We start from the raw sequence: 25,148 nt of genomic DNA, 5'->3' as shown, positions 1-25,148 counted from the left end.
TTAAAATAAACTATTTTTAAAGGGTATATTGATATTAAGATATATCTTATAATTAATTTCATATCCACAGGTGACAAATGATTTCAGTTTTCTCCCACAACTACTTTTCCTATTAATGTCATACCTCTTGTTAATATTACAATATATGTCCTAGGCACCCAAATGCTATCTAATCAACATTCCCAGCTTACCTGGTTGTTTTCCAAATCTTAGGCCCAATCACTTTTCAACTGTCAATTCTTTTGTACAAGCCCCTCCTTCATTTCCACTATCACTATCCCTTATTTGAGTCACTTCAGTCCTGACTATCCCTAATTGGTGATTCAGCTGCTGGGATTCTCTAATTCTATTCTGCATGGTCAGATAAGTCACCTAGATCATTTATCATTAGTGTCAGGTCTGCTGTTTTAAAATACTTCAATGGGACTCTAATGTTTACCAAATAAACTTTAAATTTTTATATTTGATACTCAAAGCTACTACACACACCTCCACAGTGCCCCCCCCAACCCCATGGAATACTCATGACTTTATAATATATATAACAACCTTGGAAAAGTTGTTCTCATCTTTCTCCCCTTAAAAAATACACTCACATAAAAACTTTAATGATACCCAAAACTTCCTAGTGATTTCTCAGAAAGAGTTGAGTCTACCCTATTCTGTTTTAGGTTTTACTCAGTTTTGGGAGGCTGAGGCAGAGTTTAAGGGTAGTACCAGATAGGTCAATACTACTACTCATGTGCCTCTCTAAAGAGCTTATATTCTCTCCTGTCTAAGTAACAGGTTATTTCCCTCTGTATCTTTATATGCCATCAACTGGACACTACCAATCATTTAAGGTACACCTCAATGGCCATTTCTTCCACAATCACAAAAGACATTTCTCTCCTCAGACCTTGACTGGCTCGGTCTATGCACACAGACTTCTTATAAATGGTATTGATTTTAGGCCTTTGAAAATGCTGCCATTACTTCTACCCAAAACCCTATTCCTTCTCTGCTAACTTGTTGGTCTCCTACATGTTATTCATTACCCACTTCAAACAATCCATCCTCTACTCTAGGATGGTTATTTCCCCCTCTAAAGCACTAAGCATACTCATCACATTTATTTAAGAAAACCTCACTAGCAAGATAACAAGTTCTCCAAGGCAACAACTGTATTATATTCATCTTTGTTAATTTAATACTATGGGATTTGCAAAAATGCACATCACATTAAGTCCCCATGTCTTTTCAAATATGTGAAATTTGAAAAGAAATATGTGCAAGTTCTGGAAATATGTATAAATTCTTCAAGAAATAAACTGGCAGGCCAGGTGTTGTGGTGCACACCTGTAATCCCAGCAACTCGAGAGACACAGCGAGGAGGATCACGAGTTCAAAGTCAGCAACAACTTAGCGAGGCCTAAAGCACCTTAGCAAGGCCCTGTCTCTAAATAAAATATGAAAAAAGGGCTGGGGATAGTCTCTGTGGTTAAGTGTCCCTGGGTTCAATCCTGGGTAACAAAAAATCAAAACCAAAACCAAATAAACAAAAAATGGATATTTCCCTTAAACTTATATTCACAGCAAAACCCTCCAAAAATCAATGAACCAAATAAAAATTTTAACACCCCCTCCCAAAAGAGAACAAAACAATGTGCCAACTGAGATGTTTACCAACAAAAGAGCTTCACTAAATAAAAGTCAAAGGGTGTCTTTTGAGTTCCTGGGCTGGGGTTGTGGCTCAGTTGGCACAGCACTTGCCTGGTACATGTCAGGCACTGGGTTCGATCCTCGGCACCACATAAAAATAAAATAAAGGCATTGTGTCCATCTACTGGACAAACTATTTTAAAAAATGAGTTTCCCATAAGTAAGGTCTTGACAACAAAAATTAAAAGTAAAATGCCAAATACATAATTAATTATGAACAACTAATGACTGTATAAAATAATAACATGGCAAAATTTGTGAAATTAATAAAGCTAAAATACTGAGCAACAGAAATCATATTTGGGTATTAACATTAAAGTCTTAAAAGTTGGCTACTACTAATTTCAGATATTTTAAAGTAGGCATTTAAAAACAGCCAGAAGTAGTATTAAAGGAAAGACCCACACCCTATTTCTAAGGTGGAGAAGAGAAGTGGGAGAAAAGAATTTACTATGAGAGAGAACAAAAGCAATATGAGGCAAAAATAAAGAACATACATATAGCACATAATGTGGCAAAGTAAATACAAATCTATCAGCAATCAGAATAAACATGAGTGTCTTTCCAGGTTAAAAATTAATCTTAAAATGCAGAAAAGAGGGAAAAGACCCTAAGTACAAAGGTGCACAGAATCCCAGTAAAGAAAATATGACAAAAAATATAAGAAATTAAAATAACAGGTTAATATCTCACTAAGAGACAAGACTCCTAAACTTGATTATCCAATTGGGCCCAGAATGTAGAAAAAAGATAACAAGAATCTAAGGCTGAGTTTTTACGGAGAATGCAAGGGTAGTTTGTTAGAAAAATGTGTTAAATTATTATACTAAAAGATAAATAGATTCAGACATAATTATCTTAGAAATGCAGAAAAAAGTTGTTGTTTTTTTTTTTTAAATAAAGTCAGAATCCTTTCCTGATAACAATTCTTAGCAATATTTTTTGATACTGAAGTTAACCCCTTTAGGTTATTTCGAACTTTTGACAGAAGACCAATAACATCTGCTATTTTCTTGCTTTGTAACATAAAAAAAAAAATCTCTCCAAGAATGTTATTATAGTTTGGATGTGAGATGTCCCCTAAAAGCTCCCATGTGAGACAGTGCAAGAAGGTTCAGGAGAAATAACTGGGTTATAAGGGTCTTAATCCAATCAGTGATTTAAACACGCCCCCATTAACTGAGTAGTAACTGAAGTGCTAGGGTATGGCTGGAAAAGGTGGGAATTGGGGCATGGCTTTGGGTATATATTTGTATGTGGCAAGTAGATTCTTCCTCTGCTTTTTATTCACAGTGAGCTGCTTCCCTTCCCTACATTCTTCTGCCATTCAGTCTCACCTCAAGCCCAGAATAATAAAGCTGGCTTTCTATGGCCTAAGCCTCTGAAACTCAGAGCCCTCAAATAAACCTTTCCTCCTTTAAAATTGTTCTGGTCAGATACTTTAGTCACAGCAGTGAAAAAGCTGATTAAAACAAAGACAGTGCCTGCCTATTCATAAGTAATTGATTCCTGGAGGTCTGTGTTCACTTAGTGGCAGAATGGTACTTATTCACCATAACCTAGGCTCTGTATCCACTAGGAACAGTTAAGTACTTGGTCATCATTGCTTCTAAGCTTTTGTAATGTAAACAGCCCTTAAGAATAATACATTTTTTTGGTAAGTACTTAAACAAAAAGTCTACTATAGTCTAATAAGTTTTATTTATTTATTTAGGGAATGACTAAAAACCATATATTATAGGGTAGGACTTAACAAACCTAAACATCAAAGGAAGCAAAAATGAGACAAGGCAGAAGAGTGCAATATAAATTAACAAAAATGGGAAAGACAAGGATGCAAAAAACAGTGAGCATGTGCTGAAGATACAAGGGAAGAGGATCTGGTGAAATTTCAATCTTAAGACTTGTGTTTAGGTAAAGAAGTAATGGAATAGATTTCTAAACCCCACTACATGCTTCTGCTTCCTTACCTTCTATTTCATCATCCTTGACCAACTGTAGCTATAACTGGTCATTTAACCTTCAATATCACCACTCAGTAGGTAGCTGACTCATTTTCATATTAGTCTCCTCTTTTTTCAAGGTGCTGCCACTATGCTCCTCTTCTGATTTACTCTTCATTTCCCTTTCTTGGCTGTGCCTTTTCAAAAAAAATTCTAAGCTTTCTAGTAGAGAATCCATTAAAAAAAAAAAAAAAATCTGGATCTGTTCCTTCTTAATGGATTGAAGATCATCTCCTTTTAACTTTCCAGGCTTGGAAAGTCATCCTGCTGTCCTAATCCTGTTGAAAGTCATAATCCAAATCAAGATAGGAAACTGTATATAACTCTGCCATCAAATGATGTCACACTGCTTTTTCCTGGCTCACTTTAGGCTCTTCAGCCAGTAAGTACTGGCTAGTAATCCTTCCGCCATTCTCTTACACTACAACTGCCTAGGCATCTCTTCATTAACAAACTAAAAGGAGGAAATGCCCTCAAAAAAACAACCCACAATTTTGCCATACTTTGAGAAGACCACTTCTCTATCAACCTTATTGATCATAAGAGTTAATATCCCCAAAGAATACGTGTTTTTCTGCAATTTCCTTGCTTTCTGACATTTTCCCCCTTGCTAAAATACATCATATAGAACGTTCTTGCCACTGGTTTTAATATTGGTGAGTCTTCTATACACATTACCAAACTCTGGGAGAAAGTTTTCAATCTTTGTTTGGTTTCTGCAGATAACTTAAATAAGGTTACAGAAGTTTCCTTTAATTCCTACTTTGCTCAAAAAGCCTTTTAAATCATGTTTTAAGTATTTAAAAACGCCTATTCTGTATCTATAGAAATGATCATCTGATTTTCTAGTTATACTGAAGAAGTAAATCTTACTGATTTTCCAACCTTGTAACTCTTGAGAAAAAGTTCAAATTAGTTATGGTGTCTTATCCTATCCTGGGATGATTCCTTATTAATTTTTAAAATTTATTTTTGATTCCCGATAACCTTACTAACTTCTACTCTCACAGAAAACACTGTCTTTGTAATAGAGCTTTTGTATAATGCCCTGGTTGGGCTTTGTAATCAAAATTAAACTGGGCTCATAAAAGAGGTTAATTATTCAAGTTTTTCTGTTTAGCTTTATATATTATTTCTTCTTATATGTTTGGAAAATTCATCAGTGATGCTACATACGTTTAAATTTTTAGATGGAAATGTATATATATAATCAGATTCACTTTCTTTTGTAGATAATGGTATACACAGTTTCTCCTATATGTGTGGGCTAGTTTGGGTAAATTGTGTTTAAATTTTAAGGAACTGGACTATCTTGAACTTCAAAACTAGTTGGTTTAAGTTTTTCATAATACCCTTTTTTCAAAAAAACACGTTTGTCGGATCCATGGTAGTGTATACAACCTTTCTCATTTCTGTTATTTCTTATGTGACTTTTTTGTTCCTTTTATGTTTGACAGGGAATTATCAATTTTATTAATTTTCTCTAAGAACCAACTTCTGCCGCCTCTGTTGTTCTGAAATGCTTTTATTAGTGCATTTTTAGTAAAACTTAATAGGGTGTTCATTTTGACATAATCATACTTGCTTAAAATTTAATTTACTCCATTTCAGTTCCCAGTGCCTTGTCTTTTCCACCCTTCGCCCTCCCTCTTTCTTTTTCTCCCTTCCTCTACTCTACTGGTTTACCTTCTATTTATTTATTTATAAATCAGTACATTATAAACAATAAAGGTGAAACTCACTGTGGTACATTTATACATGTACACAGAATAATTTTGTCAAATTAATTCCGCATTTCCACCCGTTTCTTCCCTCCCCATCAAACATCTTCTTCTACCTTACTGATCTTTCCCTATTTTCTGGGATCTGTCCCCACCTTTTCCCCCACTTACTTTGACTTAGCTCCCACATATGAAAGAAAATATTCAAATCTTGACTTTCTGAGTCTGGCTTATTTCACTCAGCATCTTCTCCAGTTCCATCCATTTACTCACAAATGTCATCATTACATTCTTCTTTGTGATGGAGTAAAACCCAACTGTGCACATATACCACGTTTTCTTTATCCGTTTGTTGACGGGCACCTGGGCTGGTTCCATGACTTGGTTCTTAGGAACTGCACTGCTATAAACACCAATGTGCCTGTATCACTACAGTGTGCTGATTTTAGTGGTTTTAGATAAATACCGAGGGAGAGGGATAGCCCAGTCATATGGTGGTTCTATTCCTGTTCTTTTGAAGAATCTCCATACTGTTTTCCAAAGTATGAGGGTGCCTTCCCCCCCACATCCTCACCAGCATTTGTTATTATTTGTGTTCTTGATGATTGCCATTTTAACAGGATAGAGATGGAACCTCAATGTAGTTTTGATTTTCATTTCCCTGATGGTCAGGTCAGGGGTGTTGAACATTTTTTCATGTATTTGTTAGCCATGTGCATTTCCTATTCCAAGAAACTGTTTAGTTCTTTTGCCCATTTATTTATTGGTTTGCTTGCTGTTAAGCTTTTTGAGTTTTATATATATATATATATATACATATATATATATATATATATATAATGGCTACTAATATTCTGTCAGAGGAATACTGGCAAAGATTTTTGCCCATTCACTATGCTCTCTCTTCACATTCTTCATGTTTCCTTTGCGATGAATAATCTTTTTAATTGATAGAATCTCACTAGTTTATTCTTGATTTTATTTCTTGAGCTTTAGAGGCCTTGTTAAGGAAATCAGTTTCTGTACCACTATGTTGGAGTGCTGACTCTATGTTATCCTCTTTGTTTCAATTTTGTTTTTATGACACTGATTTTAAAGTTTTATATTTATATTTATTATTTGTTGGCTTCCAATTCTATGTGTATGCTGCTCTTTAATTTACTGAAATGAATATTTAACTCACGGAAGGCATTTCATCTTAAAGCACTAAGGCATTTGATACACAGCAATAAATGTTTAAGCTTAATTCCACACATTTTGGAAGTCCTCTTCACTGTGATAAAATATTTTCCCAGCGATTCTTCTTTGACAAGGGATATAAAGTATACTTTTGAAATAAACTATACTTTCAAAAATTGTATTTTGTTCTAGTTGTGTTTTATAATTTTTTTAAAAACTAGATTTCATGATGGTAAAACTAAAACTGAAAAGTTTTAAATACTGAAATTTTGGGGGACTTGCTTATATCTTACCATATGGTCAATTTAAAATATTCCATGAGCATTTGAAAAGTATTCTGTTGTTGACAAGGCAGTATTCCCTATGGGTCTATTAAGTAAAATGTAAATAATCAGGGGTTCAAACTTTAGTGTCTTTTATTCTGATGCTTGTTTTCTTAGTTGCTTTCAGATGTACACTAAAATCTCCCACTGTAATTGCAGGTTTGACTAGTCTGCATGACAATTTTTGCTTTATATGTGTTTTATTTTACATTTATTTATTTGTTTGTTTGCAGTGATGGGGATGGAAACCAGGGTCTCCATACTAGGCAACAACTGAGCTACAGCTCAGTTGTTTTTTTCCCTAGCAGTAATGGAGATCAAACTCATGTCCTCCTAAATGTTAGGTAAGAAGAACTCTACTACTGAGATACGTCCCTGGATTTTTTGTTTCTTTTGAGAGGATCTTGTGAAGTTACCCAGGTAGCCTTGAATTTGTGATCTTCCTGCTTAAGGAGCTGGGATACAGGCATGTGCCACCACTCCTACCTCCCTCTAATAATTGTAAACTATGTATTCCTTTAGATTGACACAGCCTTGACTTAAGTTCATTAGGTCTAGTCTTAATTATTATTCTCTACTTCACTTATTTCTGGTTTTATTTTTATTATTTTATGTGTTTTATTTTGGCTTACTTGACTTTTCTTTTTATGTTCAAAATTTTGGGAGTGTGACATTTATTTCTTATATTTATAATTGGTAAAATGTTTACTAATTTTTCTCTGACCATTTTAGATGTATTTCATACATTTTTGATATATGGCACATTTTCACTGTAATCACTTTGCAAAGTTCTAGACAGTTTTTAGAATTTCTACATAAAATGCACGTTTTATAGTAATTATTATTATTATTATTATTTTTAGTTTCATACTTTTTTATGCTTGCACATTTTTTTCTTCAATTTTTTTATTTATTTTTTATTAGCTACACATGACATTACAATGATCTTGGCAATTTATACATTTGAATCATTGTATAGTAATTATTAATACTACTTAGTAATAATTTTGACATTCATTACATGCAATTAGAAAATGTTTTCAATATATTTACTTAAAGGAAATTACCTATTCTTCAGTGTATGAAATAATATATGACCAATTTTCATAAATGTGCTACACACACTTGAGAATGTATATTACCCTGTAAAATTCAACATATATTAAGATTCATTTTATTGTTAATGTTGTTTAGGACTTTAGTAATTTTTGTCTACTTGATTTAACTTATACTAAGAACAGAAGATTAAATTCTTTTAGTAGTTTATATTTCACTGAATCTCCTGTAGATTTTTACAGAGAAGGGTTCTCTGTAATTAAGTGCACAAATATTCGTGTGTACCTTCATTATAAACGATGATTTTTAGTATTAAAAATATCATTCTATGCCATAGTTAATGCTTTTGGCTAAATTCCACATTTTATGCTATAAAATTACTACACAGAACTGTTCTCTCTGATTCTTACCTGTTTAGTATACCACTAACCACTGCTTTATTGTAGCCTTCTCAAATCATTAAAGTGTCTATTGTAAACAATACACGACTGGGTTCTCTGTTGTGACTCTAATTGACAATCTCTTTTTTAACAAAAAGTAGATGAACCCCATTCACATTACTATTATAACTAATATTTTGGATCTCAACCTTGTAGTAACATTTTATAATCATGTGTATTTGCAATATTTATCACATTATGAGATATGTATTCTTTGTTGACTAAAATTTTTTTTTGATATTTAGGAACTCATTTATTTTCATTCTAGTGTTTACCTTTGTTGGTTTAATAGTTAAATTGATAAACAAAATGTCCTATCTTCTTTGTCCTGTTTTCTTTTTTCTCACACAACTTTTAAATTGATATAGAATTCATATTATAAATTCACACCTCAAAAAAGGGCACAATTCAGTGGCTTTTGATATATTCACAAAGTTGTACAACCATCACTACTATTTAGTTCCAGAATATTTTCATCACCTTAAAGAAATCCTATATCCATATCCATCTGTATCCATTTCCCTCTTCACAGACCCAAGTAATCACTTATCATTTATCTTTACGAATTTCTTTATTCTGTATATTTCTTATAAACAGAATCAAATAACAGGTAGCCTTTTGTGTTTAGCTTTTTTCAGTTAACATTTTTGAGTTTCATCCAATTGCACCAGGTACCAGTACTTCACTTTCCCATCTCCCAGTGCTGGGGATCAAACCCAGGGCTTTGATCATGCTATGTAAGCACGCTACCATTGAGTTACAAGCCTCAGCCCCACTTCATTCTTTTTTTTTTTTTTTGGTGGGGGGCAGGTGGGGATTGAACTCAGGGGCACTCAACCACTGAGCACCACTGAGCCCCATCCCCAGATCTATTTTTTATTTTATTTAAAGACAGGGTTTTAAAGAATTGCTTAGCACTTTGCTTTTTCTGAAGCTGGCTTTGAACTCTCGATTCTCAGGCCTCAGCCTCCCGGGCTGCTGGGATTATAGGCAAGTGCCACTGTGCTGGCCCTACTTCATTCTTTATGATACAATAACATTCCTTCATATGAAGATAGGACATTTTGTTTATCAATTTAACTAGGTAATGGACATTTGGGATAATTTTTCCTATATATTATAAATAATATACTAGTTTACAAGATTTTATATAGACAAATGTTTTCTAGTCTCCTGGGTATACACAGAAATAAAACTAATAGATCATATGATAACTCTTTTTAACTGTTTTGAGGAAAAGTCAAACTTTTCTAATTTGGCTGTACCATTTTACATTCCATTAATGTTATAAGGGCTCTAATTTCTCCATACCTAGCCCGACAAGATGAATTTTTGATATGAAGTTGAAGATGACAAATTTACAGTCTTTTAAAAACAATATGACTTTATAATGTGACCAATTAACATGACTAGCCTATCATGTAATTGCTGGGATTATAGGTGTGTACCACTAGGCACTGCTCAATTCAAATTTCATCAATTATTCCAACATCATTTGCTATCACTCCTATGTTCTAGGATTTAACACAAGATGAAGCATTGCATTTTTTAGTTTTTTCCCCTCATTTAGTCTAGAACTGTTTCTTAATCTTTCTCTGTATTGCACGACACTAGGATATTTAAAGAATAGGCCAAATTATAGACTTTCAATTTGATTAATATTTCCTAATGATTAATCTCAAGTAAGCACTGCTAGTAGGACTATGTCACACAGGTGACATTCTGTCCTTCTCAGTGCATCGCATCAGTTGTGTGACATCAGCTTGTGCCCACATGATGGTGGTAACAATAATTGCTGTTATGATAGTGTCTGCTATGTTTTCCCACCAGAAACTTGGTAATTTTTCTCTTCATTAATGATTTGTGGGGACATACTCTGAGATTGCATATATATTCTCTTTCTCATCAAACATTAGCTCCCCCCATCCCAACAAGTTTCAGCATTAAAGATTTTTTTAACTTAATCATTCCTTCATACTACTTGTAAGATAGCATTATGTTAGAAAGAGTGTTCTCTTGTCCCTAACTCATTCATGTTATTAGGACTTATAAAATGCTGTATATCTACTAGTACATTTGAATTCCCTAGTATACTAGATTTCACCAGTGAGAGTCCCTTCAACCTGGCTCCTGTGTCCTTTTAGTGGGTTGTCATAATTCTTCGAATAGTTCCTTAAATTGTGGGTGGGTGAAGAAAATATATGTTGGTAATGAAGTGGTGATAAAGAGCACACATTTGTCACATCTCACTAAAATAAACATCTGCAAATGTGTATTTTTGTATATGCTAATATTCTCACTATTAGTACTTTCTACAATATTATGGCAAAACAATTCTTAAATTGCTTATTTTTAAGTATATATATCGATTATAGAAACCAATAGGTTATCCCTTAATAAAAGGAAGTACTAAAAATGCCAGAATAAAATTTGTGTTTTTAACAGATATACGACAAAAAGAAATAAAGGCTGGATGCAGTGATGCACACGTATAATCCCAGCAACTTGATGGCTAAGCCAGGAGGACTTCAAGTTCAAGATCAGCCTCAGAGATTAGTGAAATCCCTCTCTCAAAATAAAAAATTACTTTTTAAAAAGGGCCAGGGATGTAGATCAGTAGTAGAGTGCCCCTGGGTCTAATCCCTAGTAATGCACAAAAAAAAAAAAAAAAAAAAAAAGAAAGAAAAGAAAAAGAAAACAACAAGCGTTTATGTAGCTATGTGTGTATGTGCATGCTCACAAGTACATGCAAGAGACATAATTTTCTAGCTTTATTCACTGAGAGCTAAAAGTAATGAGATACCTGTAGCAATAAATAGAACTGGCAGCCAGATCATGGTTTCTATATACTTTTCTCCAATAAAACAAAGGAAGTGCCCTTAAAGAAAAACTAACTCAAGGTTTGGGTCAGAGAAAGTATAAGATAAGCCTGAAGTACCTTGTACACTAATTGGCTTCATGAGTTTTCTCTTCTTCCTTATGTACAAAACTACAACAGTGCCCAGGCAAGGTAGTACATGCCTGCAATCCCAGCAGCTTGGCTGGCTGAGGGGAGGATCAAGAATTTAAAGCCAGTCTCAGCAAATCAGCAAGGGAGTAAACAACTCAGTGAGACCCTATCTCTAAATAAAACACAAAAGGGGGGCTAGGGGTGTGGCTTAAATAATGTCAGTTCAATTCCCAGTACCAAAAAAAACAAAACAAAACAAACCTCAAACAAATGAAACAACAAGAATGTGTAGCATGTATTAAAAACACAATGTACATAAGTGCTGTTCTTATACAAAATATAAAATATATCAACCAATATATATAAAAATATATACTACCTGAACAGTTTTCTTGCTCAGTCCCTCAATACTATTATTTAAAAAGAGAATTCTGAGGCCTTATCAAGTAGCCCACATATTCAATGAAAAAAGTAAATATAAAACAATATATCAGTGCTTTAAACAAACCTAAATTCAAGCAATGTACACTGAACACTTACTATGCAGGCAACTCTCTTCAATAAAGCAGTAACCCCCTCATTTGTGATTCTGCTTTCCACAGTTTCAGTCACACATAGTCAACAAAAAAGAGGGGTGAGTATCAGGAATTTTGAGAAAGATCACATTCACTTTTACACATTGTATTGTTATAACTGTTCTATTTTATTATTTTTGTTAATCACTTACTCTAATTTTTAAGTTGAACTTTTGTGTGTGTGCAAAGGAAAAGTCATGGTACATGTATAGTTTTTTTTTACAGGCATCCATTTGGGGAGGGAGGGGACATTTAGAATGTGTCTCCCAAGAAAAAGAGTAAACTACTTTTGTACTGCAAGAGACACAAACCAAAGAAAACATAATATTTGCCTATAAGAAGCTCAAATTCCAGTTGTTTTTATAAAACCTAAATGTTTTTATAAGCCTAAATTTATGGTTATGATTCAGTTAGGGAAAGAGGAATCTGTTTGAAGATGTTAATCTGACTATAGTATCATGAAATGGAAAAGTGGTTAGCTCTCAACCCTGATATTCATTAAGAAATCAACCTTACTTTTCAAAAGTTCAAATCAAATTGTAAGACATGATCATCTACACATTTAAAATTAAATCATTTACAAATTTAAAATTTTTTTTAAATTTTTTATTGTTGGCTATTCAAAACATTACATAGTTCAATGCATCCATTTGAGCATATGCTATTTTCAAGTAAAGGCATCTCAGAACAAGATAAAAGGGAACTATTGCTCTTGATTCTTCTAATGAAAAAAGAAAAAGGGGAGAAGTGGAGGAGGAAATGAAGTATATAAACGAAGTATTACAAAGCAAAAATATTAAGATGCAGATCACTTCTTACTTGTGTCTGCTTGTAAGACTCTAACTTTTCTCTATCTTCTACCCCTATATTCCAGGGTACATTACTTGGATATTCAAAGTTTCCTGACTGAATTTAATGAAAAAGAAGAAAACATTTGAAAAAAATCATAGTCTCTTTCCCCAAACCTTTAGTTTTCTGGTGGAATGGGCAAAAGAAATTAACAAATTTGGAATATGTTATATATAACTGTATCATGTTTCCCATTCTCTTAGGGATCAGAAAAAGGTGATACATAGTTCTCATGCTACTTAAAATCTCTGACAATGCAACCTCCCGAAGGGTTTAAGACCTACTACATTTGAAGTTGAAACTGAAACATTTAAAATAAAAATTCAGCATTCTTTAAAGTTCTTACCACAATCATTTCTGAAGGCTCTAATACAAGACAATCACATCCTCTTTTTCCTCCAAACTGCTTACCAAAACTATAAAAACAGAAAAACAATTTCTTTAGCAGAGGTTATAAAATAAAGTATATCAATATAGGAAAAAAAAAAAAAAAAAGCAAACAACAACAACAACAAAAAAAACCCTGAGATGTAACTGAGAAATTCTGATTCTGTTTATTAAGATTTTCTTTAAAAAAACAAAAACAAAAACAAAAGACAAGTCAACACACACAAAAAACTTTGCTCTTATTTGACCAAATACAACAGGTCTCAATATAGTTCTGTATGAAAAATTTAAATACCTGCCTTTAATTATTCACTATAATCACTTATAGGCAATACTGGCCTAATCTCAATTTTAAACATCTGTCAACACATGCTAAATGAAAAGGAAAGCATAGCTAATAAGGAGTATATAATTCTGTAATGTCTTATAAAAATATTGCATTATTAAAAACTTTTAAAAAACATTAAAATTCACATATATAATGAAATGTTGCTAAACATAAATTATTTTAAAAAAAGCATTATAGCCACAATACAAGAAGAGGAGCCTATCTTGATAATCTCAGCAGACAAAGGAGTTTTGGGAGTGTGGGTGATAAGAGAAAGATGCTTTGAATGTGTGAGAGTACCAGAAAAAAGGGAGTAGGTAAGGGAGAAAAGAAAATGAGGGAAATGAAGGAACAGGGAAGGAGAGTAATAGAAAAAACAAACACAGGAGTGTGAAGAAGGGAGATCTCTTCAGAAAGGTCCCTTGAATCTTCGGGTAAGTTTTGCACTGTGAATATGTGAGAATAAACCTAAAGCCAAAGTGGACAGACCATATAACACATGGGGCATATTAGTTCTACAACAGAGTAATGTGGGATTTATTAAAATTTTAAAAGGCTCAAGATAATAAAATGGATTATAATTAGCTAAACCATATGCTAAAACAAAACCCAATACTACCTAAAAAAAAAACAAAAACAAAAACTGGAAATCAATGATACAAAAAGTCACAATGACCAATACTCATAAAAAGGGGAGGGAGGGCAAGGAATAAGAAACTATAACTAACAGAAAAACCACTCAATAAAAACAGACCCAGAAACTATCAGTAGATACGGACATTAAAACAGCCATTTTTAAGTATGCTCAATATATTCAAGAAAGTAGAGATAGATATGAGAAACAGAAGATATAAAAAGATTTACTAGAATATTCTACACATCACATGTGCAGACATATAAGGTCTGCCTATCTTATTATTTTAGCAGTGTTAAAATTGGTGAGCAGCTTCAGTCAGTGTCAACTTGATCTACCCATTACAGAATTTCCTCTGAATTTTTCAACAGTTTTAGCATTCATTTTTGATTAGTGCCTACACAGAAAGTGTTAGGCCACTGAAATAGCTTTATATTATTCTATCATTCTTACTGAATTTATCAAATGGTATACAGATAAAAAGAAAAACTCTCCCTTACTCACTACTTGAGCTTCAGTACTATAGTTTACACATGAGAGGCAGAATAAAACCTTCACACAGTATGACTGTATATAAAATCAGAGTTTCACAAGGTACCAGAAATAAGAGAATTTAGCAAGGAAGGATAGAGCTCAATGTCCCCAAAACAATCATTTTATTGTAAATTATCAACAAACAAATAATAATCTCTTAAATTCCACTAGACAATTCCTAAAAGATGAATTATCAAAATGCATACACAATCTCCACAAAACAATAAACTAAACTATAAAGCAAGACACACAAAGGAAAAAAACTTCAGAGTTGCAAAAATTCTCAATAAAATTCTGGAAAACTGAGGTGGGGTTGTGGCTCAGTGGTAGAGCGCTTACCAAGTGTGAGGGTGCTGGGTTCAATCCTTAGCACCACAAAAAAATAAATATATAAAATAAAGGTATTTTGTCCAACTATAACTATAAAATATTAAATTTTTGGCAAATTGCATATAAAAACATATTAAAAATATAATGCACCACAGTCAAGTGGTATTCATCTCAGGGATGCAACGTTGGTTCAACATATGGAAATCAATAAACATAATTCTTCACATCAATAGACTTAAAGACAAGAATTATATGATCATCTCAATAGATGCAGAAAAAGCATTTTACAAAATACACCACTCCTTCATATTCAAAACATTAGAAAAACTAGGAATAGTAGGAATATACTTCAACATTTATCAAAACTATATATGCTAAATCTAAAGCCAACATCATTCTAAAGAAAGAAAAATTGGAAGCATTCCCTTTAAAAAGTGAAACAAGTCAAGGATGCCCTCTTTCACTACTTCTGTTCAACATCATCCTTGAAACACTAGCCATAGCAATTAGAAGAAAGAATAAAGGGATACAAATAGGAAATGAAAAACTCAAACTACCACCATTTGGTAGTAGTACCATAATGATATGACTATATATTTAGAAGATCCAAAACATTCCACCAGAAAAAAACAGCAGGATATAAAATCAACACCCATAAATCAAATGTGTTCCTATATTATCAGTGATGAATCTACTGAAAGAGAAATTAGGAAAACTATTCTACTCACAGTAGTCTCAATAAAATAAATACTTGGGAATCAATCTAACAAAAGAGATGAAAGACCTCTACAATGTAAACTACAGAACACCAAAGAAAGAAATTAAACAAGGCCTCAGGAGATGAAAAGATGCTCCTAGATAGGCAGAATTAATGTTGTCAAAATACTAATACTGTCAAAATGGCCATACTACCAAAAGCATTATATAGATTTAATACAATTCCTATTAAAATCCAAATGACATTCTTCATAGAACTAGACAAAGCAATCATAAAATTAATTTGGAAAAATAGGAGACCCAGGATAGCCAAAGCGATCATTGGCAAGAAGAGTGAAGCAGAAGGCTACACAATAACAGATCTTAAACTATACTACAGAGCAATAGTAACAACAGCAGCATGGTATTGGCACCAAAACAGACATGTAGACTAATGGTACAGAATAGAAGTCACAGAGACAAACCTACATAAATACAGTTATCTCATACTAGACAAAGGTGCCAAAAATATTCACTGGAGAAAAGAGTCTCTACAACAAATGGTGCTGAGAAAACTGGAAATCCATATGAAGCAAAATGAAATTAAACCCCTACCTTTCACCCTGCAGAAAACCCAACTCAAAGTGGGTCAAGGACCTAGGAATTAGACCAGAGACCCTGTGCCTAATATAAGAATAAGTATGCACAAATCTTCATCATGTCAGCCCTGGATGGGGACTTCCTTAACATGACTCCTAAAGCGCAAGAAGTAGCTCACCTAGGTGTCCTTCAAGAGATAAATGGATAAAGAAAATGTGGTATACATACACAATGGAATATCACTCAGCCTTGAAGAAGAATGAAATGATGACAATTGCCAGTAAATGGATGAAACTGGAGACTATCATGCTAAAGGAAATAAACCAAAGGCCAAATGTTTTCTCTGATATGTGGATACTAATTTATAAGAAGGGATAGGGGCTAGGGAAGAACAGAGATACTTTGGATTAGATAGAGGGGAGTGAAGGGAGGGGAGGGGCTATAGGAGTAGGAGGGATAGTGGAATGAATTAGACATTATTTCCCTGTGTGTATATGACTACATGACTGGTGTGATTCTACATCATATACAACAAAAAGAATGAGAAGTAATACTCCATTTATGTATGATGTGTTAAAATATATTCTATTTTCTTGTATAACTAATTATAAAAAAAAAAAACCTATAAAACATTGCCCAGAGAAATTAAAGAAAATCCAAAGTAAAAATAAACGTAAGTTGCTTCTGGATTGAAAAACTTGCTATTATTAACATGGCACTTCTCTATAAATTGATCTATAGATTCAAGGCAATGATAATAACAAATCCCAGAAAGATTGGTGTAATGATCTAAAACCTACATGGAAATATAAAGAATCTAAAAGAGCTAAAATGATTTGGAAACTAAAAAGTCAGAATACTATTTATCAAATTTCAAAATAAGATAAAGCAGGGATGGTGGTACACACCTAAAATCCCAGTGACTCTTGAGAGTGCAATAGAAAGACTGTAAACTCGAGGCCAGCCTCAGCAATTTATTAAGATTCCTGTCTCAAAAAATAAAAGGCTTGGGCATGTAGCTCAGGGGTTCAATTTTTAGTACCAAAAGTAAAAAATAAACAGTAATCTAGATGGTTTGGGGGGCTGAGGATATGGCTCAAGCGGTAACACACTTGCCTGGCATGTGCAGGGCGCTGGGTTCGATCCTCAGCACCACATAAAAATAAAATAAAGATGGTATGTCTGCCGAAAACTAAAAAATCAATATTAAAAAAATTGTCTCTCTCTCTTAAAAAAAAAAGATGATGTGGTATTGGTTCAACAAGTAAATCAATGATAAGGAGAAAAAAGGGAGAAATACAGACACGTATGATTTTTTTTTTGGGGGGGGGGGAGACAAAAGTGGCAAGGAAATAAAATAAAGATAATCTTTTCTATAAATGATGCTAGAATAACCAGTAATGGAAGGGAAAAAGGGGGGTTGTCTTAATTAACAACATAAGCAAAAAATGATTAGAAACAAATATACATAAAAAGATTAAAACTATAAAAATTTTCCATGTGATACATTTTTTGGATATGCCTTATTTCTATATCTAGAATTTTATCTTGAATGTTTTGGGATTTTTGTCAACTCTTTTGGTTTCTTTAAATGACTCAGTGTTTTTGTATTTTACTAATACCACATATTGTACTAATTGATTTACAGATGAACAACCAATCTTGTATTCCTGGGATAATCTCAACATGGTTAAAAAATACACTTTAGCATATTCCTGGATTCAGATTGCTATTATTTTGTTTGCAAACTCTGTATGTTTTTTTTTTTTTTTTTTTTTTTTTTTGAGGATATGATCTGGAATTTTCCTTTCCATTTCTTTGTCTGGCTTTGGGAGCAATACTATAAGTCTCATAGAAATGAGCTGAAAGCATTCTCTTTCCCTATTTTCCAAGAGGGTTTGTATAGGATATGTAAGAATGCTTCCTTAAGTTTCAAAACATTCAGAAATCAAGTCGTCTTTGTATTCTAACTTATTTCTTTTTGAGACTATTTTGGTAATGTATGTCTTTGCAAGATTTGCCCAGGGGCTGGGGATATATCTCAGTTGGTAGAGTGCTTGCCTTGCATGCATAAGGCCCTGGGTTCAATCCCCAGCAAAACACACACACACACACACACACACACACACAGAGAGAGAGAGAGAGAGAGAGATTTGCCTAAACTGTTGATATAAAATTTCCTTCTAATTTCTGTAGGATAGGAACATACATCTCCTTCATAGCCGATTTTCATAATTTTGGCTTCCTTTTATTTCATGGTCAGTCTAACTCAAGATTTATCAGTTTAGTTGACCTTTTCAAAGAATTAACTTTTTATTTCACAGATTTTTCTCACTATTATTTTTCTGGTTTCCTTTCACTGATTTTTTTCAATGGTATCTTTGTTCTGCCTGATTTTGAGTTTCCTTTTTCTTTTCATTTTTAGATGGAAACATAAGATGACTGAATTGAGATGACTGTACTGTTTCTCCTCAAAGCACTCTTTTAGATACATCCCATGATTTTTGATGTATGTTCATTTTCATTCAGTTCACACTATTTACTAACTTCTATTGTGAAGTCTTCCTTGATCTCTGAGTAATTTACAAATATGCTATTTCAAATCTGGTATTGATTTATAACTGAATTACACTGTGGTCAATTGTAAAAAATTATTTTATTATTCTTTTAAAATTATTAAGATTTGTGTTAAATCCTAGAATATACTTTACCATGAGGAATGACCCATGAGTCTTGAAAAACACCTTATATGTTCTAGATCAAAGTGGCTGACAATACCGTTCCAGTTGCCCTTTACTTATTTTCAGTCTAGTATTCTATTACGAGGAGTAACCTCCAGTTTTAATAGTTAAACTTGAACAGAATTTTAATTTTGCCATTTTCCACTTTAATATGTGGGGCTCTATTTATTATAAAACATACAATACAAGTGGTATTTGCTCCTAATATATTGATCATTTTAACACTATAAAATTTGTTAGCCTCTTAAAATATTTCCTATTTTAAAGTCTATTTTGACTAGTACTGACACTGTCATTCAAGATCTCTATGAATATCATTAGTCTGGTGCATACCTTCTTCCATTCTCTTACTTTCACTTTATTTATGTTAGAAGCTAAAGTACATATACCTCGAACATGGATTTGGTTAGAATATTGAGACTAATAAAATTACTGACATCTCTGGATTATGCGTGCCATTTTTCTAACTGCTTTTTAAGCACTCCACCCTTTTGGTTTCTTCTGTTCTTCCTTTACTACCATCAGTTATAATAAAGATGCATTTTTGTTCAGTGTATCATTTAAATCCATTGGTTCCTGTTTCTAGAATGTTTGGGATTGAATCTAGGGCCTTGTGCAAGTGAGACAAGATTCCCAGCCCCCTTTTTTGGTTTAATGTAATTTTTTTTCTTATTGGGTAATATAGGATGGCAATATGCACTAGGCGAAGCTGTATATTACTTCCATTCAAAACCATACTGAAGACCTAACCAGTGCAATGTCAAAAACTAATGAAAAAATAAGACACAGAGACCGAAAAGAAAGAACTAAAACTGTCTTTATCATAGGAGAGATGCTCTAAATTCTAAGAAACCCTCAAACAAAGGTTTAGGTTTAACAAAGATCATAATAAGGCCACTGAATATCAAATCAATATAAAAAATGAATCATATTTCTATATACTAGCAATAAATAAATGAAAATATGATTAAGAAAATAATTCCATACTTTCATTAAGAATAAAATATCTGAAAATAATTCATCAAAAATATAAGATACATACAACTGAAAAATACAAAACATTGCTATGGTAAAATAAAACACCTAAATATATGTAGAAGTAATCTTTGCTAATAGGTTGGAAGTCACACTATTGACAAGACTGCAATTCTCCCCAAACTTGTAGATTTCAAATAATTTCTTATCAATACCAACTGATTTACTGTACAAATTGACAAGCAAATCTTTACATTTATGTGAGAATATAAAGAATCTAAAATGACCAAAACCATTATAAAAATAAGCAAAGTTCTAAGACATACTAATATTTGAAAACCTATAATAAAGCCAAAATAAAGAAGAGAGCTGACACTAGTAGGAACACACAAACATAGTTCAACGAGGGCTGGGGCTGTGGCTCATTGGTAGCACACTCCTCTGCATGTGTAAGGCACTGGGTTCGATCCTCAGTATCACATAAAAACAAATAAATAAAGATATTGTGTCCATCTACAACTAAAAAAAATTTAAAAATAGTTTAATTAAAATAGACTAATTAAAGCAAACAAACAAACAAACACAAAACCTCAAATATAACGAACTGATTTTCAATGAGGTTACCAAGCCAATTCAGTGGAGAAAATATAGCCATTTCAATAAATGGTGCTGGGTGAACTGTAAAAACAATGATGTGAAAAACGAAAAATTCACAACAAAACCAAAAATTAACTCACAATGAATCATTAGCCAAAATATAAAAGTAAATTAAAAGAAAATTTAGAGAAAGTCATAAGGTAAAATAATTGAGTCTGATTAAAATCATCATACTATAGTAACACATCCACATCAATGTTTACAATAGCTCAATTCATCTAAACTGTAAAACCACACTAGAAACTGTTTAATAGATGAGTGGATAAAGAAACTGTGGTATATATACACAATGAAATATTACTCATCATTAAAGAGAATAAAATTATGGCATCTGAAGGTAAATAGATGGAGTTGGAGAATATCATGCTAAGCAAATTAAGCCAATCCCCCCAAAACAAAGGCTGGATATTCTCTCTGATAAGGCAGTGCTGATTCATGGGGGATGGGGGGTAGGGAATGGGGAAAATGGAGGAACTTTTGATTGGGTAAAGGGGTGGGAGGAAGGGGCATGGGGGCAGGAAAGATGGTGAAATGAGATGGGACATCATTACCCTAGGTACACGTATGACTACACATATTGTGTGACACTACATCGTGTATAACCAGAGAAATAAAAAGCTATGCTGCAATTGTGTACAGTGAATCAAAATGCATTCTGCTCTCGTATATACCTAATTAAAATAAATAAATTTAAAAGATAGATTTCTTAGGATAGAATGCCCAAAACTCAAACCTCAAAAGATGACAATTTTAATAAACCAGACTACACAAAATTCAGAACTTTTATACTTTAAAAGGCACTATTAATTCTTTCACCCATTTATTGTCTGGTTTGTTTTTTAAGTGTAAAATATTTTGAGTTCTTTATTCTGGATACTAAGCCCCTATGTAGGCAAAAGAGACATGTTTACACATAAAAATAGATGGCCTAAGAAATACATGAAAAAAAAATGTTCAACACCCCTGACCATCAGGGAAATGAAAATCAAAACTACATTGAGATTCCATCTCAATCTTGTTAAAACGGCAATCATCTAGAACACAAATAATAACAAACGCTGGTGAGGATGTGGGGGCGGGGGGAAGGCACCCTCATACTTTGGAAAGCAGTATAGAGATTCCTCAAAAGAACAGGAATAGAACCACCATATGACTGGGCCATCCCTCTCCTTGGTATTTATCTAAAACCACTAAAATCAGCACACTGTAAGTGATACAGGCACATTGGTGTTTATAGCAGTGCAGTTCCTAAGAACCAAGTCATGGAACCAGCCCAGGTGCCCGTCAACAAACGGATAAAGAAAACGTGGTATATGTGCACAGTTGGGTTTTACTCCATCACAAAGCAAAATGAAATGATGACATTTGTGAGTAAATGGATGGAACTGGAGAAGATACTGAGTGAAATAAGCCAGGCTCAGAAAGTCAAGATTTGAATATTTTCTTTCATATGTGGGAGCCAAGTCAAAGTAAGTGGGGGAAGAGGTGGGGACAGATCCCAGAAAATAGGGAAAGATCAGTAAGGTAGAAGATGTTTGATGGGGAGGGAAGAAAGGGGTGGAAATGCGGAATTAATTTGACAAAATTATTCTATGTACATGTATAAATGTACCACAGTGAGTTTTGCCTTTGTCTATAGAATACCAATTTAAAAAAAATATATAAGGAAATCGTTAGAGTATAAGAAGGGGTAACAGAAGGAATTGGGGGGGGGACGGAGACAAGGCACTGGAATCTGGGAGCAAATTAAATTCTATGCAAGTATGATTATGTCAAAATGAACCCCAATGTTAGGTACTAATTATAGTGTACTAACAACAATATTGTTAAAAGGCACTATTAAAACGACAAACCACAGACTGACAGAAAATAGAGGCAAGTCAAGTATATGATTAAGAACTTGTATTTAAACGTGAATTTTTACAACTAGATAATAAGAAGATAATACAATTTAAAAAATGAAAAAAAAAATACTTTTCACACCAAAGAAGATGCAGGAATGGCTAAGGAAGCATGAAGCAATCTTCAACATCAGCAATCATTAATGAAATGCTATTAAAATAACACTATGATATTGTTAAGTACACACTGTGTTGGCAATAACAGAAATCAAAAGGACTGTCAATAACAATGGAGAGCATATGGAGAAATAAAAACTATCCATGTTGCTGGTTAAAATACAAAATGATAGTTATTTTTTCAACAATTAGGCATTTCCTAAAAAGTTACACACGTACTTATAACATGGAAATTCCACTTCTGGTTATCTATTAAAAACAACATATCCTATCAAAATAGACTTGCAAGCCAATTGTTATTTATGAGAGTGTCCATATGAAAACAATCAAAGTTTTCAAATATTCCAAAATTTTAATCTTCTCAATAGGCAAAATATGCTATCCACGTAGAATAAAATATAATTTGTCAGTATTTAAAAAAAATGGGCATTCTAAAAATGATATGTGCTAGAACACAGATGAACATAAAAATATTATGTAAAGTGAAAAAAACGAGATGCAAAAACCATGCAACACATTAATTTATTTATACAAATTAGTAGGAAATGTAAACTGTTCTATACACTAGAAAGCAGACAGTGGCTGCCTGATGCTGGTGTAGGAAAGTTTAGATTAAAATGGGAAACTAGATAAAGAACATCTGTGCAAAATGTAGAGCTAATATTACGCTGGGTGAAAAACTGAATACCTCCACCTCTCTATCCCTTAAGCTCCTGCTTTTGACCGAGAACAAATAAAGAACACTTGCTCTCAATATATCTCTTCAATATTGGACTGTATTGTCTTCCTGGTAAAATAAAGCAGGAAAAAAAAAGATTTTCAATTAGGAAAAATGGCAAAACTGCCTATTTACACATGACAAGATCATTTAAGTACAAAATCCTGAAGACTCTATGAAGCAGCAATTAGAATAAGTGATTTTAATAAGCTTATCGGATATAAGATCAACACATGCAGCACGTTTCTGTTGAAACCACTGTTGAGGGAAGTTAAAGAAGATCAAATAAATAATAAACCCTGTAGATGGTTCAAAAGATTCATCTATGAATCTTTTAACAGATTTACAGATTCAGTGCATTCTCAATCAAAGCCTCTGCATTTTAAAAAAATAAATAAATAAACTGGTGCCAAAATTCATTTGGAACTACCAAGAATCTATAATAACCAAAACAATCTGGAGAAAGTTGGAGGGTCTGGTTTTGTAATTTATTATAAAGCTATAGTAAGTAATAGGACAATGTGTTAATGGTGCAAAGATAAAAACAACAAAAACAGCCAGGCATAGTGGTGCACACTTGTAGTTCCAGTACTCAGTAGGCTGAGATGGAAGGATCACTTGAGCCCTGGAGTTCTAGATCAGACAACACAGTGAGATTCTGTGTCAAAAGCAAGAACAAAACGACAAGAAAGCAAATCAATGAAATGACATATAAAATCAGAAAGTGGACTCACAGATATCAATTAAGATTCAATAAATATTCAAAGGCAATCCAGAGGAAAAAGGATATTTTCATCAACAAAATGTTACTGGAACAATACAGATAGCATACATATAAATATAAAATTTAGATCCAAACCTCATGTCATATACAAAAATTTTTCAAACAGATCTAAGCAATTTATAGTAAAATCTAAAACTTTCAGAAAAAACTATAGAAAAATGTTCTTTGTGACCTTGGGTTAATCAAAAATTTTTTTTATACACAACACAAAAAGAAGAGTTTGTTGAAACAATCAAAACACTTGATAAACTGAACTTCATCAAAATTAAGTCCTTCTATCAATAAATGGGGTGGATTCAAATTAGAAAGCTTCTTCTCAGCAAAGGAAACAATCAATAATGTGAGGAGATACAGATTGGGAGAAAATCTTTACCACATGCACCTCAGATAAAGCATTAATCTCTAGGATATGTAAAGAACTCAAAAAACTTAACACCAAGAAACCCCAAATAACCCAATCAATAAATGGGCTAAGGAACTGAACAGTCACTTCATAAAAGAAGAAATACAATTGATCAACAAATATATGACAATCATCAAGAATACAGACAACAATAAATGTTGGCGAGGATGTGGGGAAAAGGTACATTCATACATTGCTGGTGGGACTGCAAAGTGGTACAACCATTATGGAAAGCAATATGGAAACTCCTCAGAAAACCTGGAATGGAACCACCATTTGACCCAGCTATCCCACTCCTTGGTTTATAACCAAAGGACTTAAAATCAGCATACTATAGTGACACAGCCATATCAATGTTTATAGTGGCTCAATTGTTGATAGTAGCTAAACTATGGAACCAACGTAGGTGTCCTTCAATAGATTAAAATGTGGTGTGTGTGTGTGTATTTTTTTTTCCAATGGAATATGGCTCAGCTTTAAAGAAGAATGAAATTATGGCATTTGCCAGTAAATGGATGGAGCTGGAGAATATCATGTTAAGCAAAA

The 25,148-nt window shown here is 33.1% G+C and overlaps 1 protein-coding gene across 5 annotated transcripts in view; it reads right to left on the bottom strand.

The window, feature by feature from the left end:
* The window catches only part of LOC124097579 (rap guanine nucleotide exchange factor 6), a 172,162-nt gene that overhangs the window by 88,095 nt on the left and 58,919 nt on the right, over positions 1 to 25,148 (bottom strand). For 3 of the 5 annotated variants that reach the window (XM_058581879.1, XM_058581878.1, XM_046452057.2), the window contains exon 5: positions 13,144 to 13,213. The exons of the other annotated variants lie outside the window; for them this stretch is intronic. In XM_058581879.1, the coding sequence (XP_058437862.1) occupies positions 13,144 to 13,213 (70 nt within the window). The remainder of the gene's footprint in view (positions 1 to 13,143; positions 13,214 to 25,148) is intronic. 5 annotated transcript variants of the gene reach the window in all.

This window comes from Marmota monax, unplaced genomic scaffold, assembly GCF_021218885.2.
Source record: "Marmota monax isolate L192 unplaced genomic scaffold, Marmota_monax_Labrador192_F-V1.1 WCK01_AAM20220418_F8-fsc00598, whole genome shotgun sequence".
In the NCBI taxonomy this organism is placed as follows: domain Eukaryota; kingdom Metazoa; phylum Chordata; class Mammalia; order Rodentia; family Sciuridae; genus Marmota; species Marmota monax.
The sequence above is the reverse complement of the archived record's forward strand: the minus strand, read 5'-3'. Positions and strand labels throughout refer to the sequence as shown.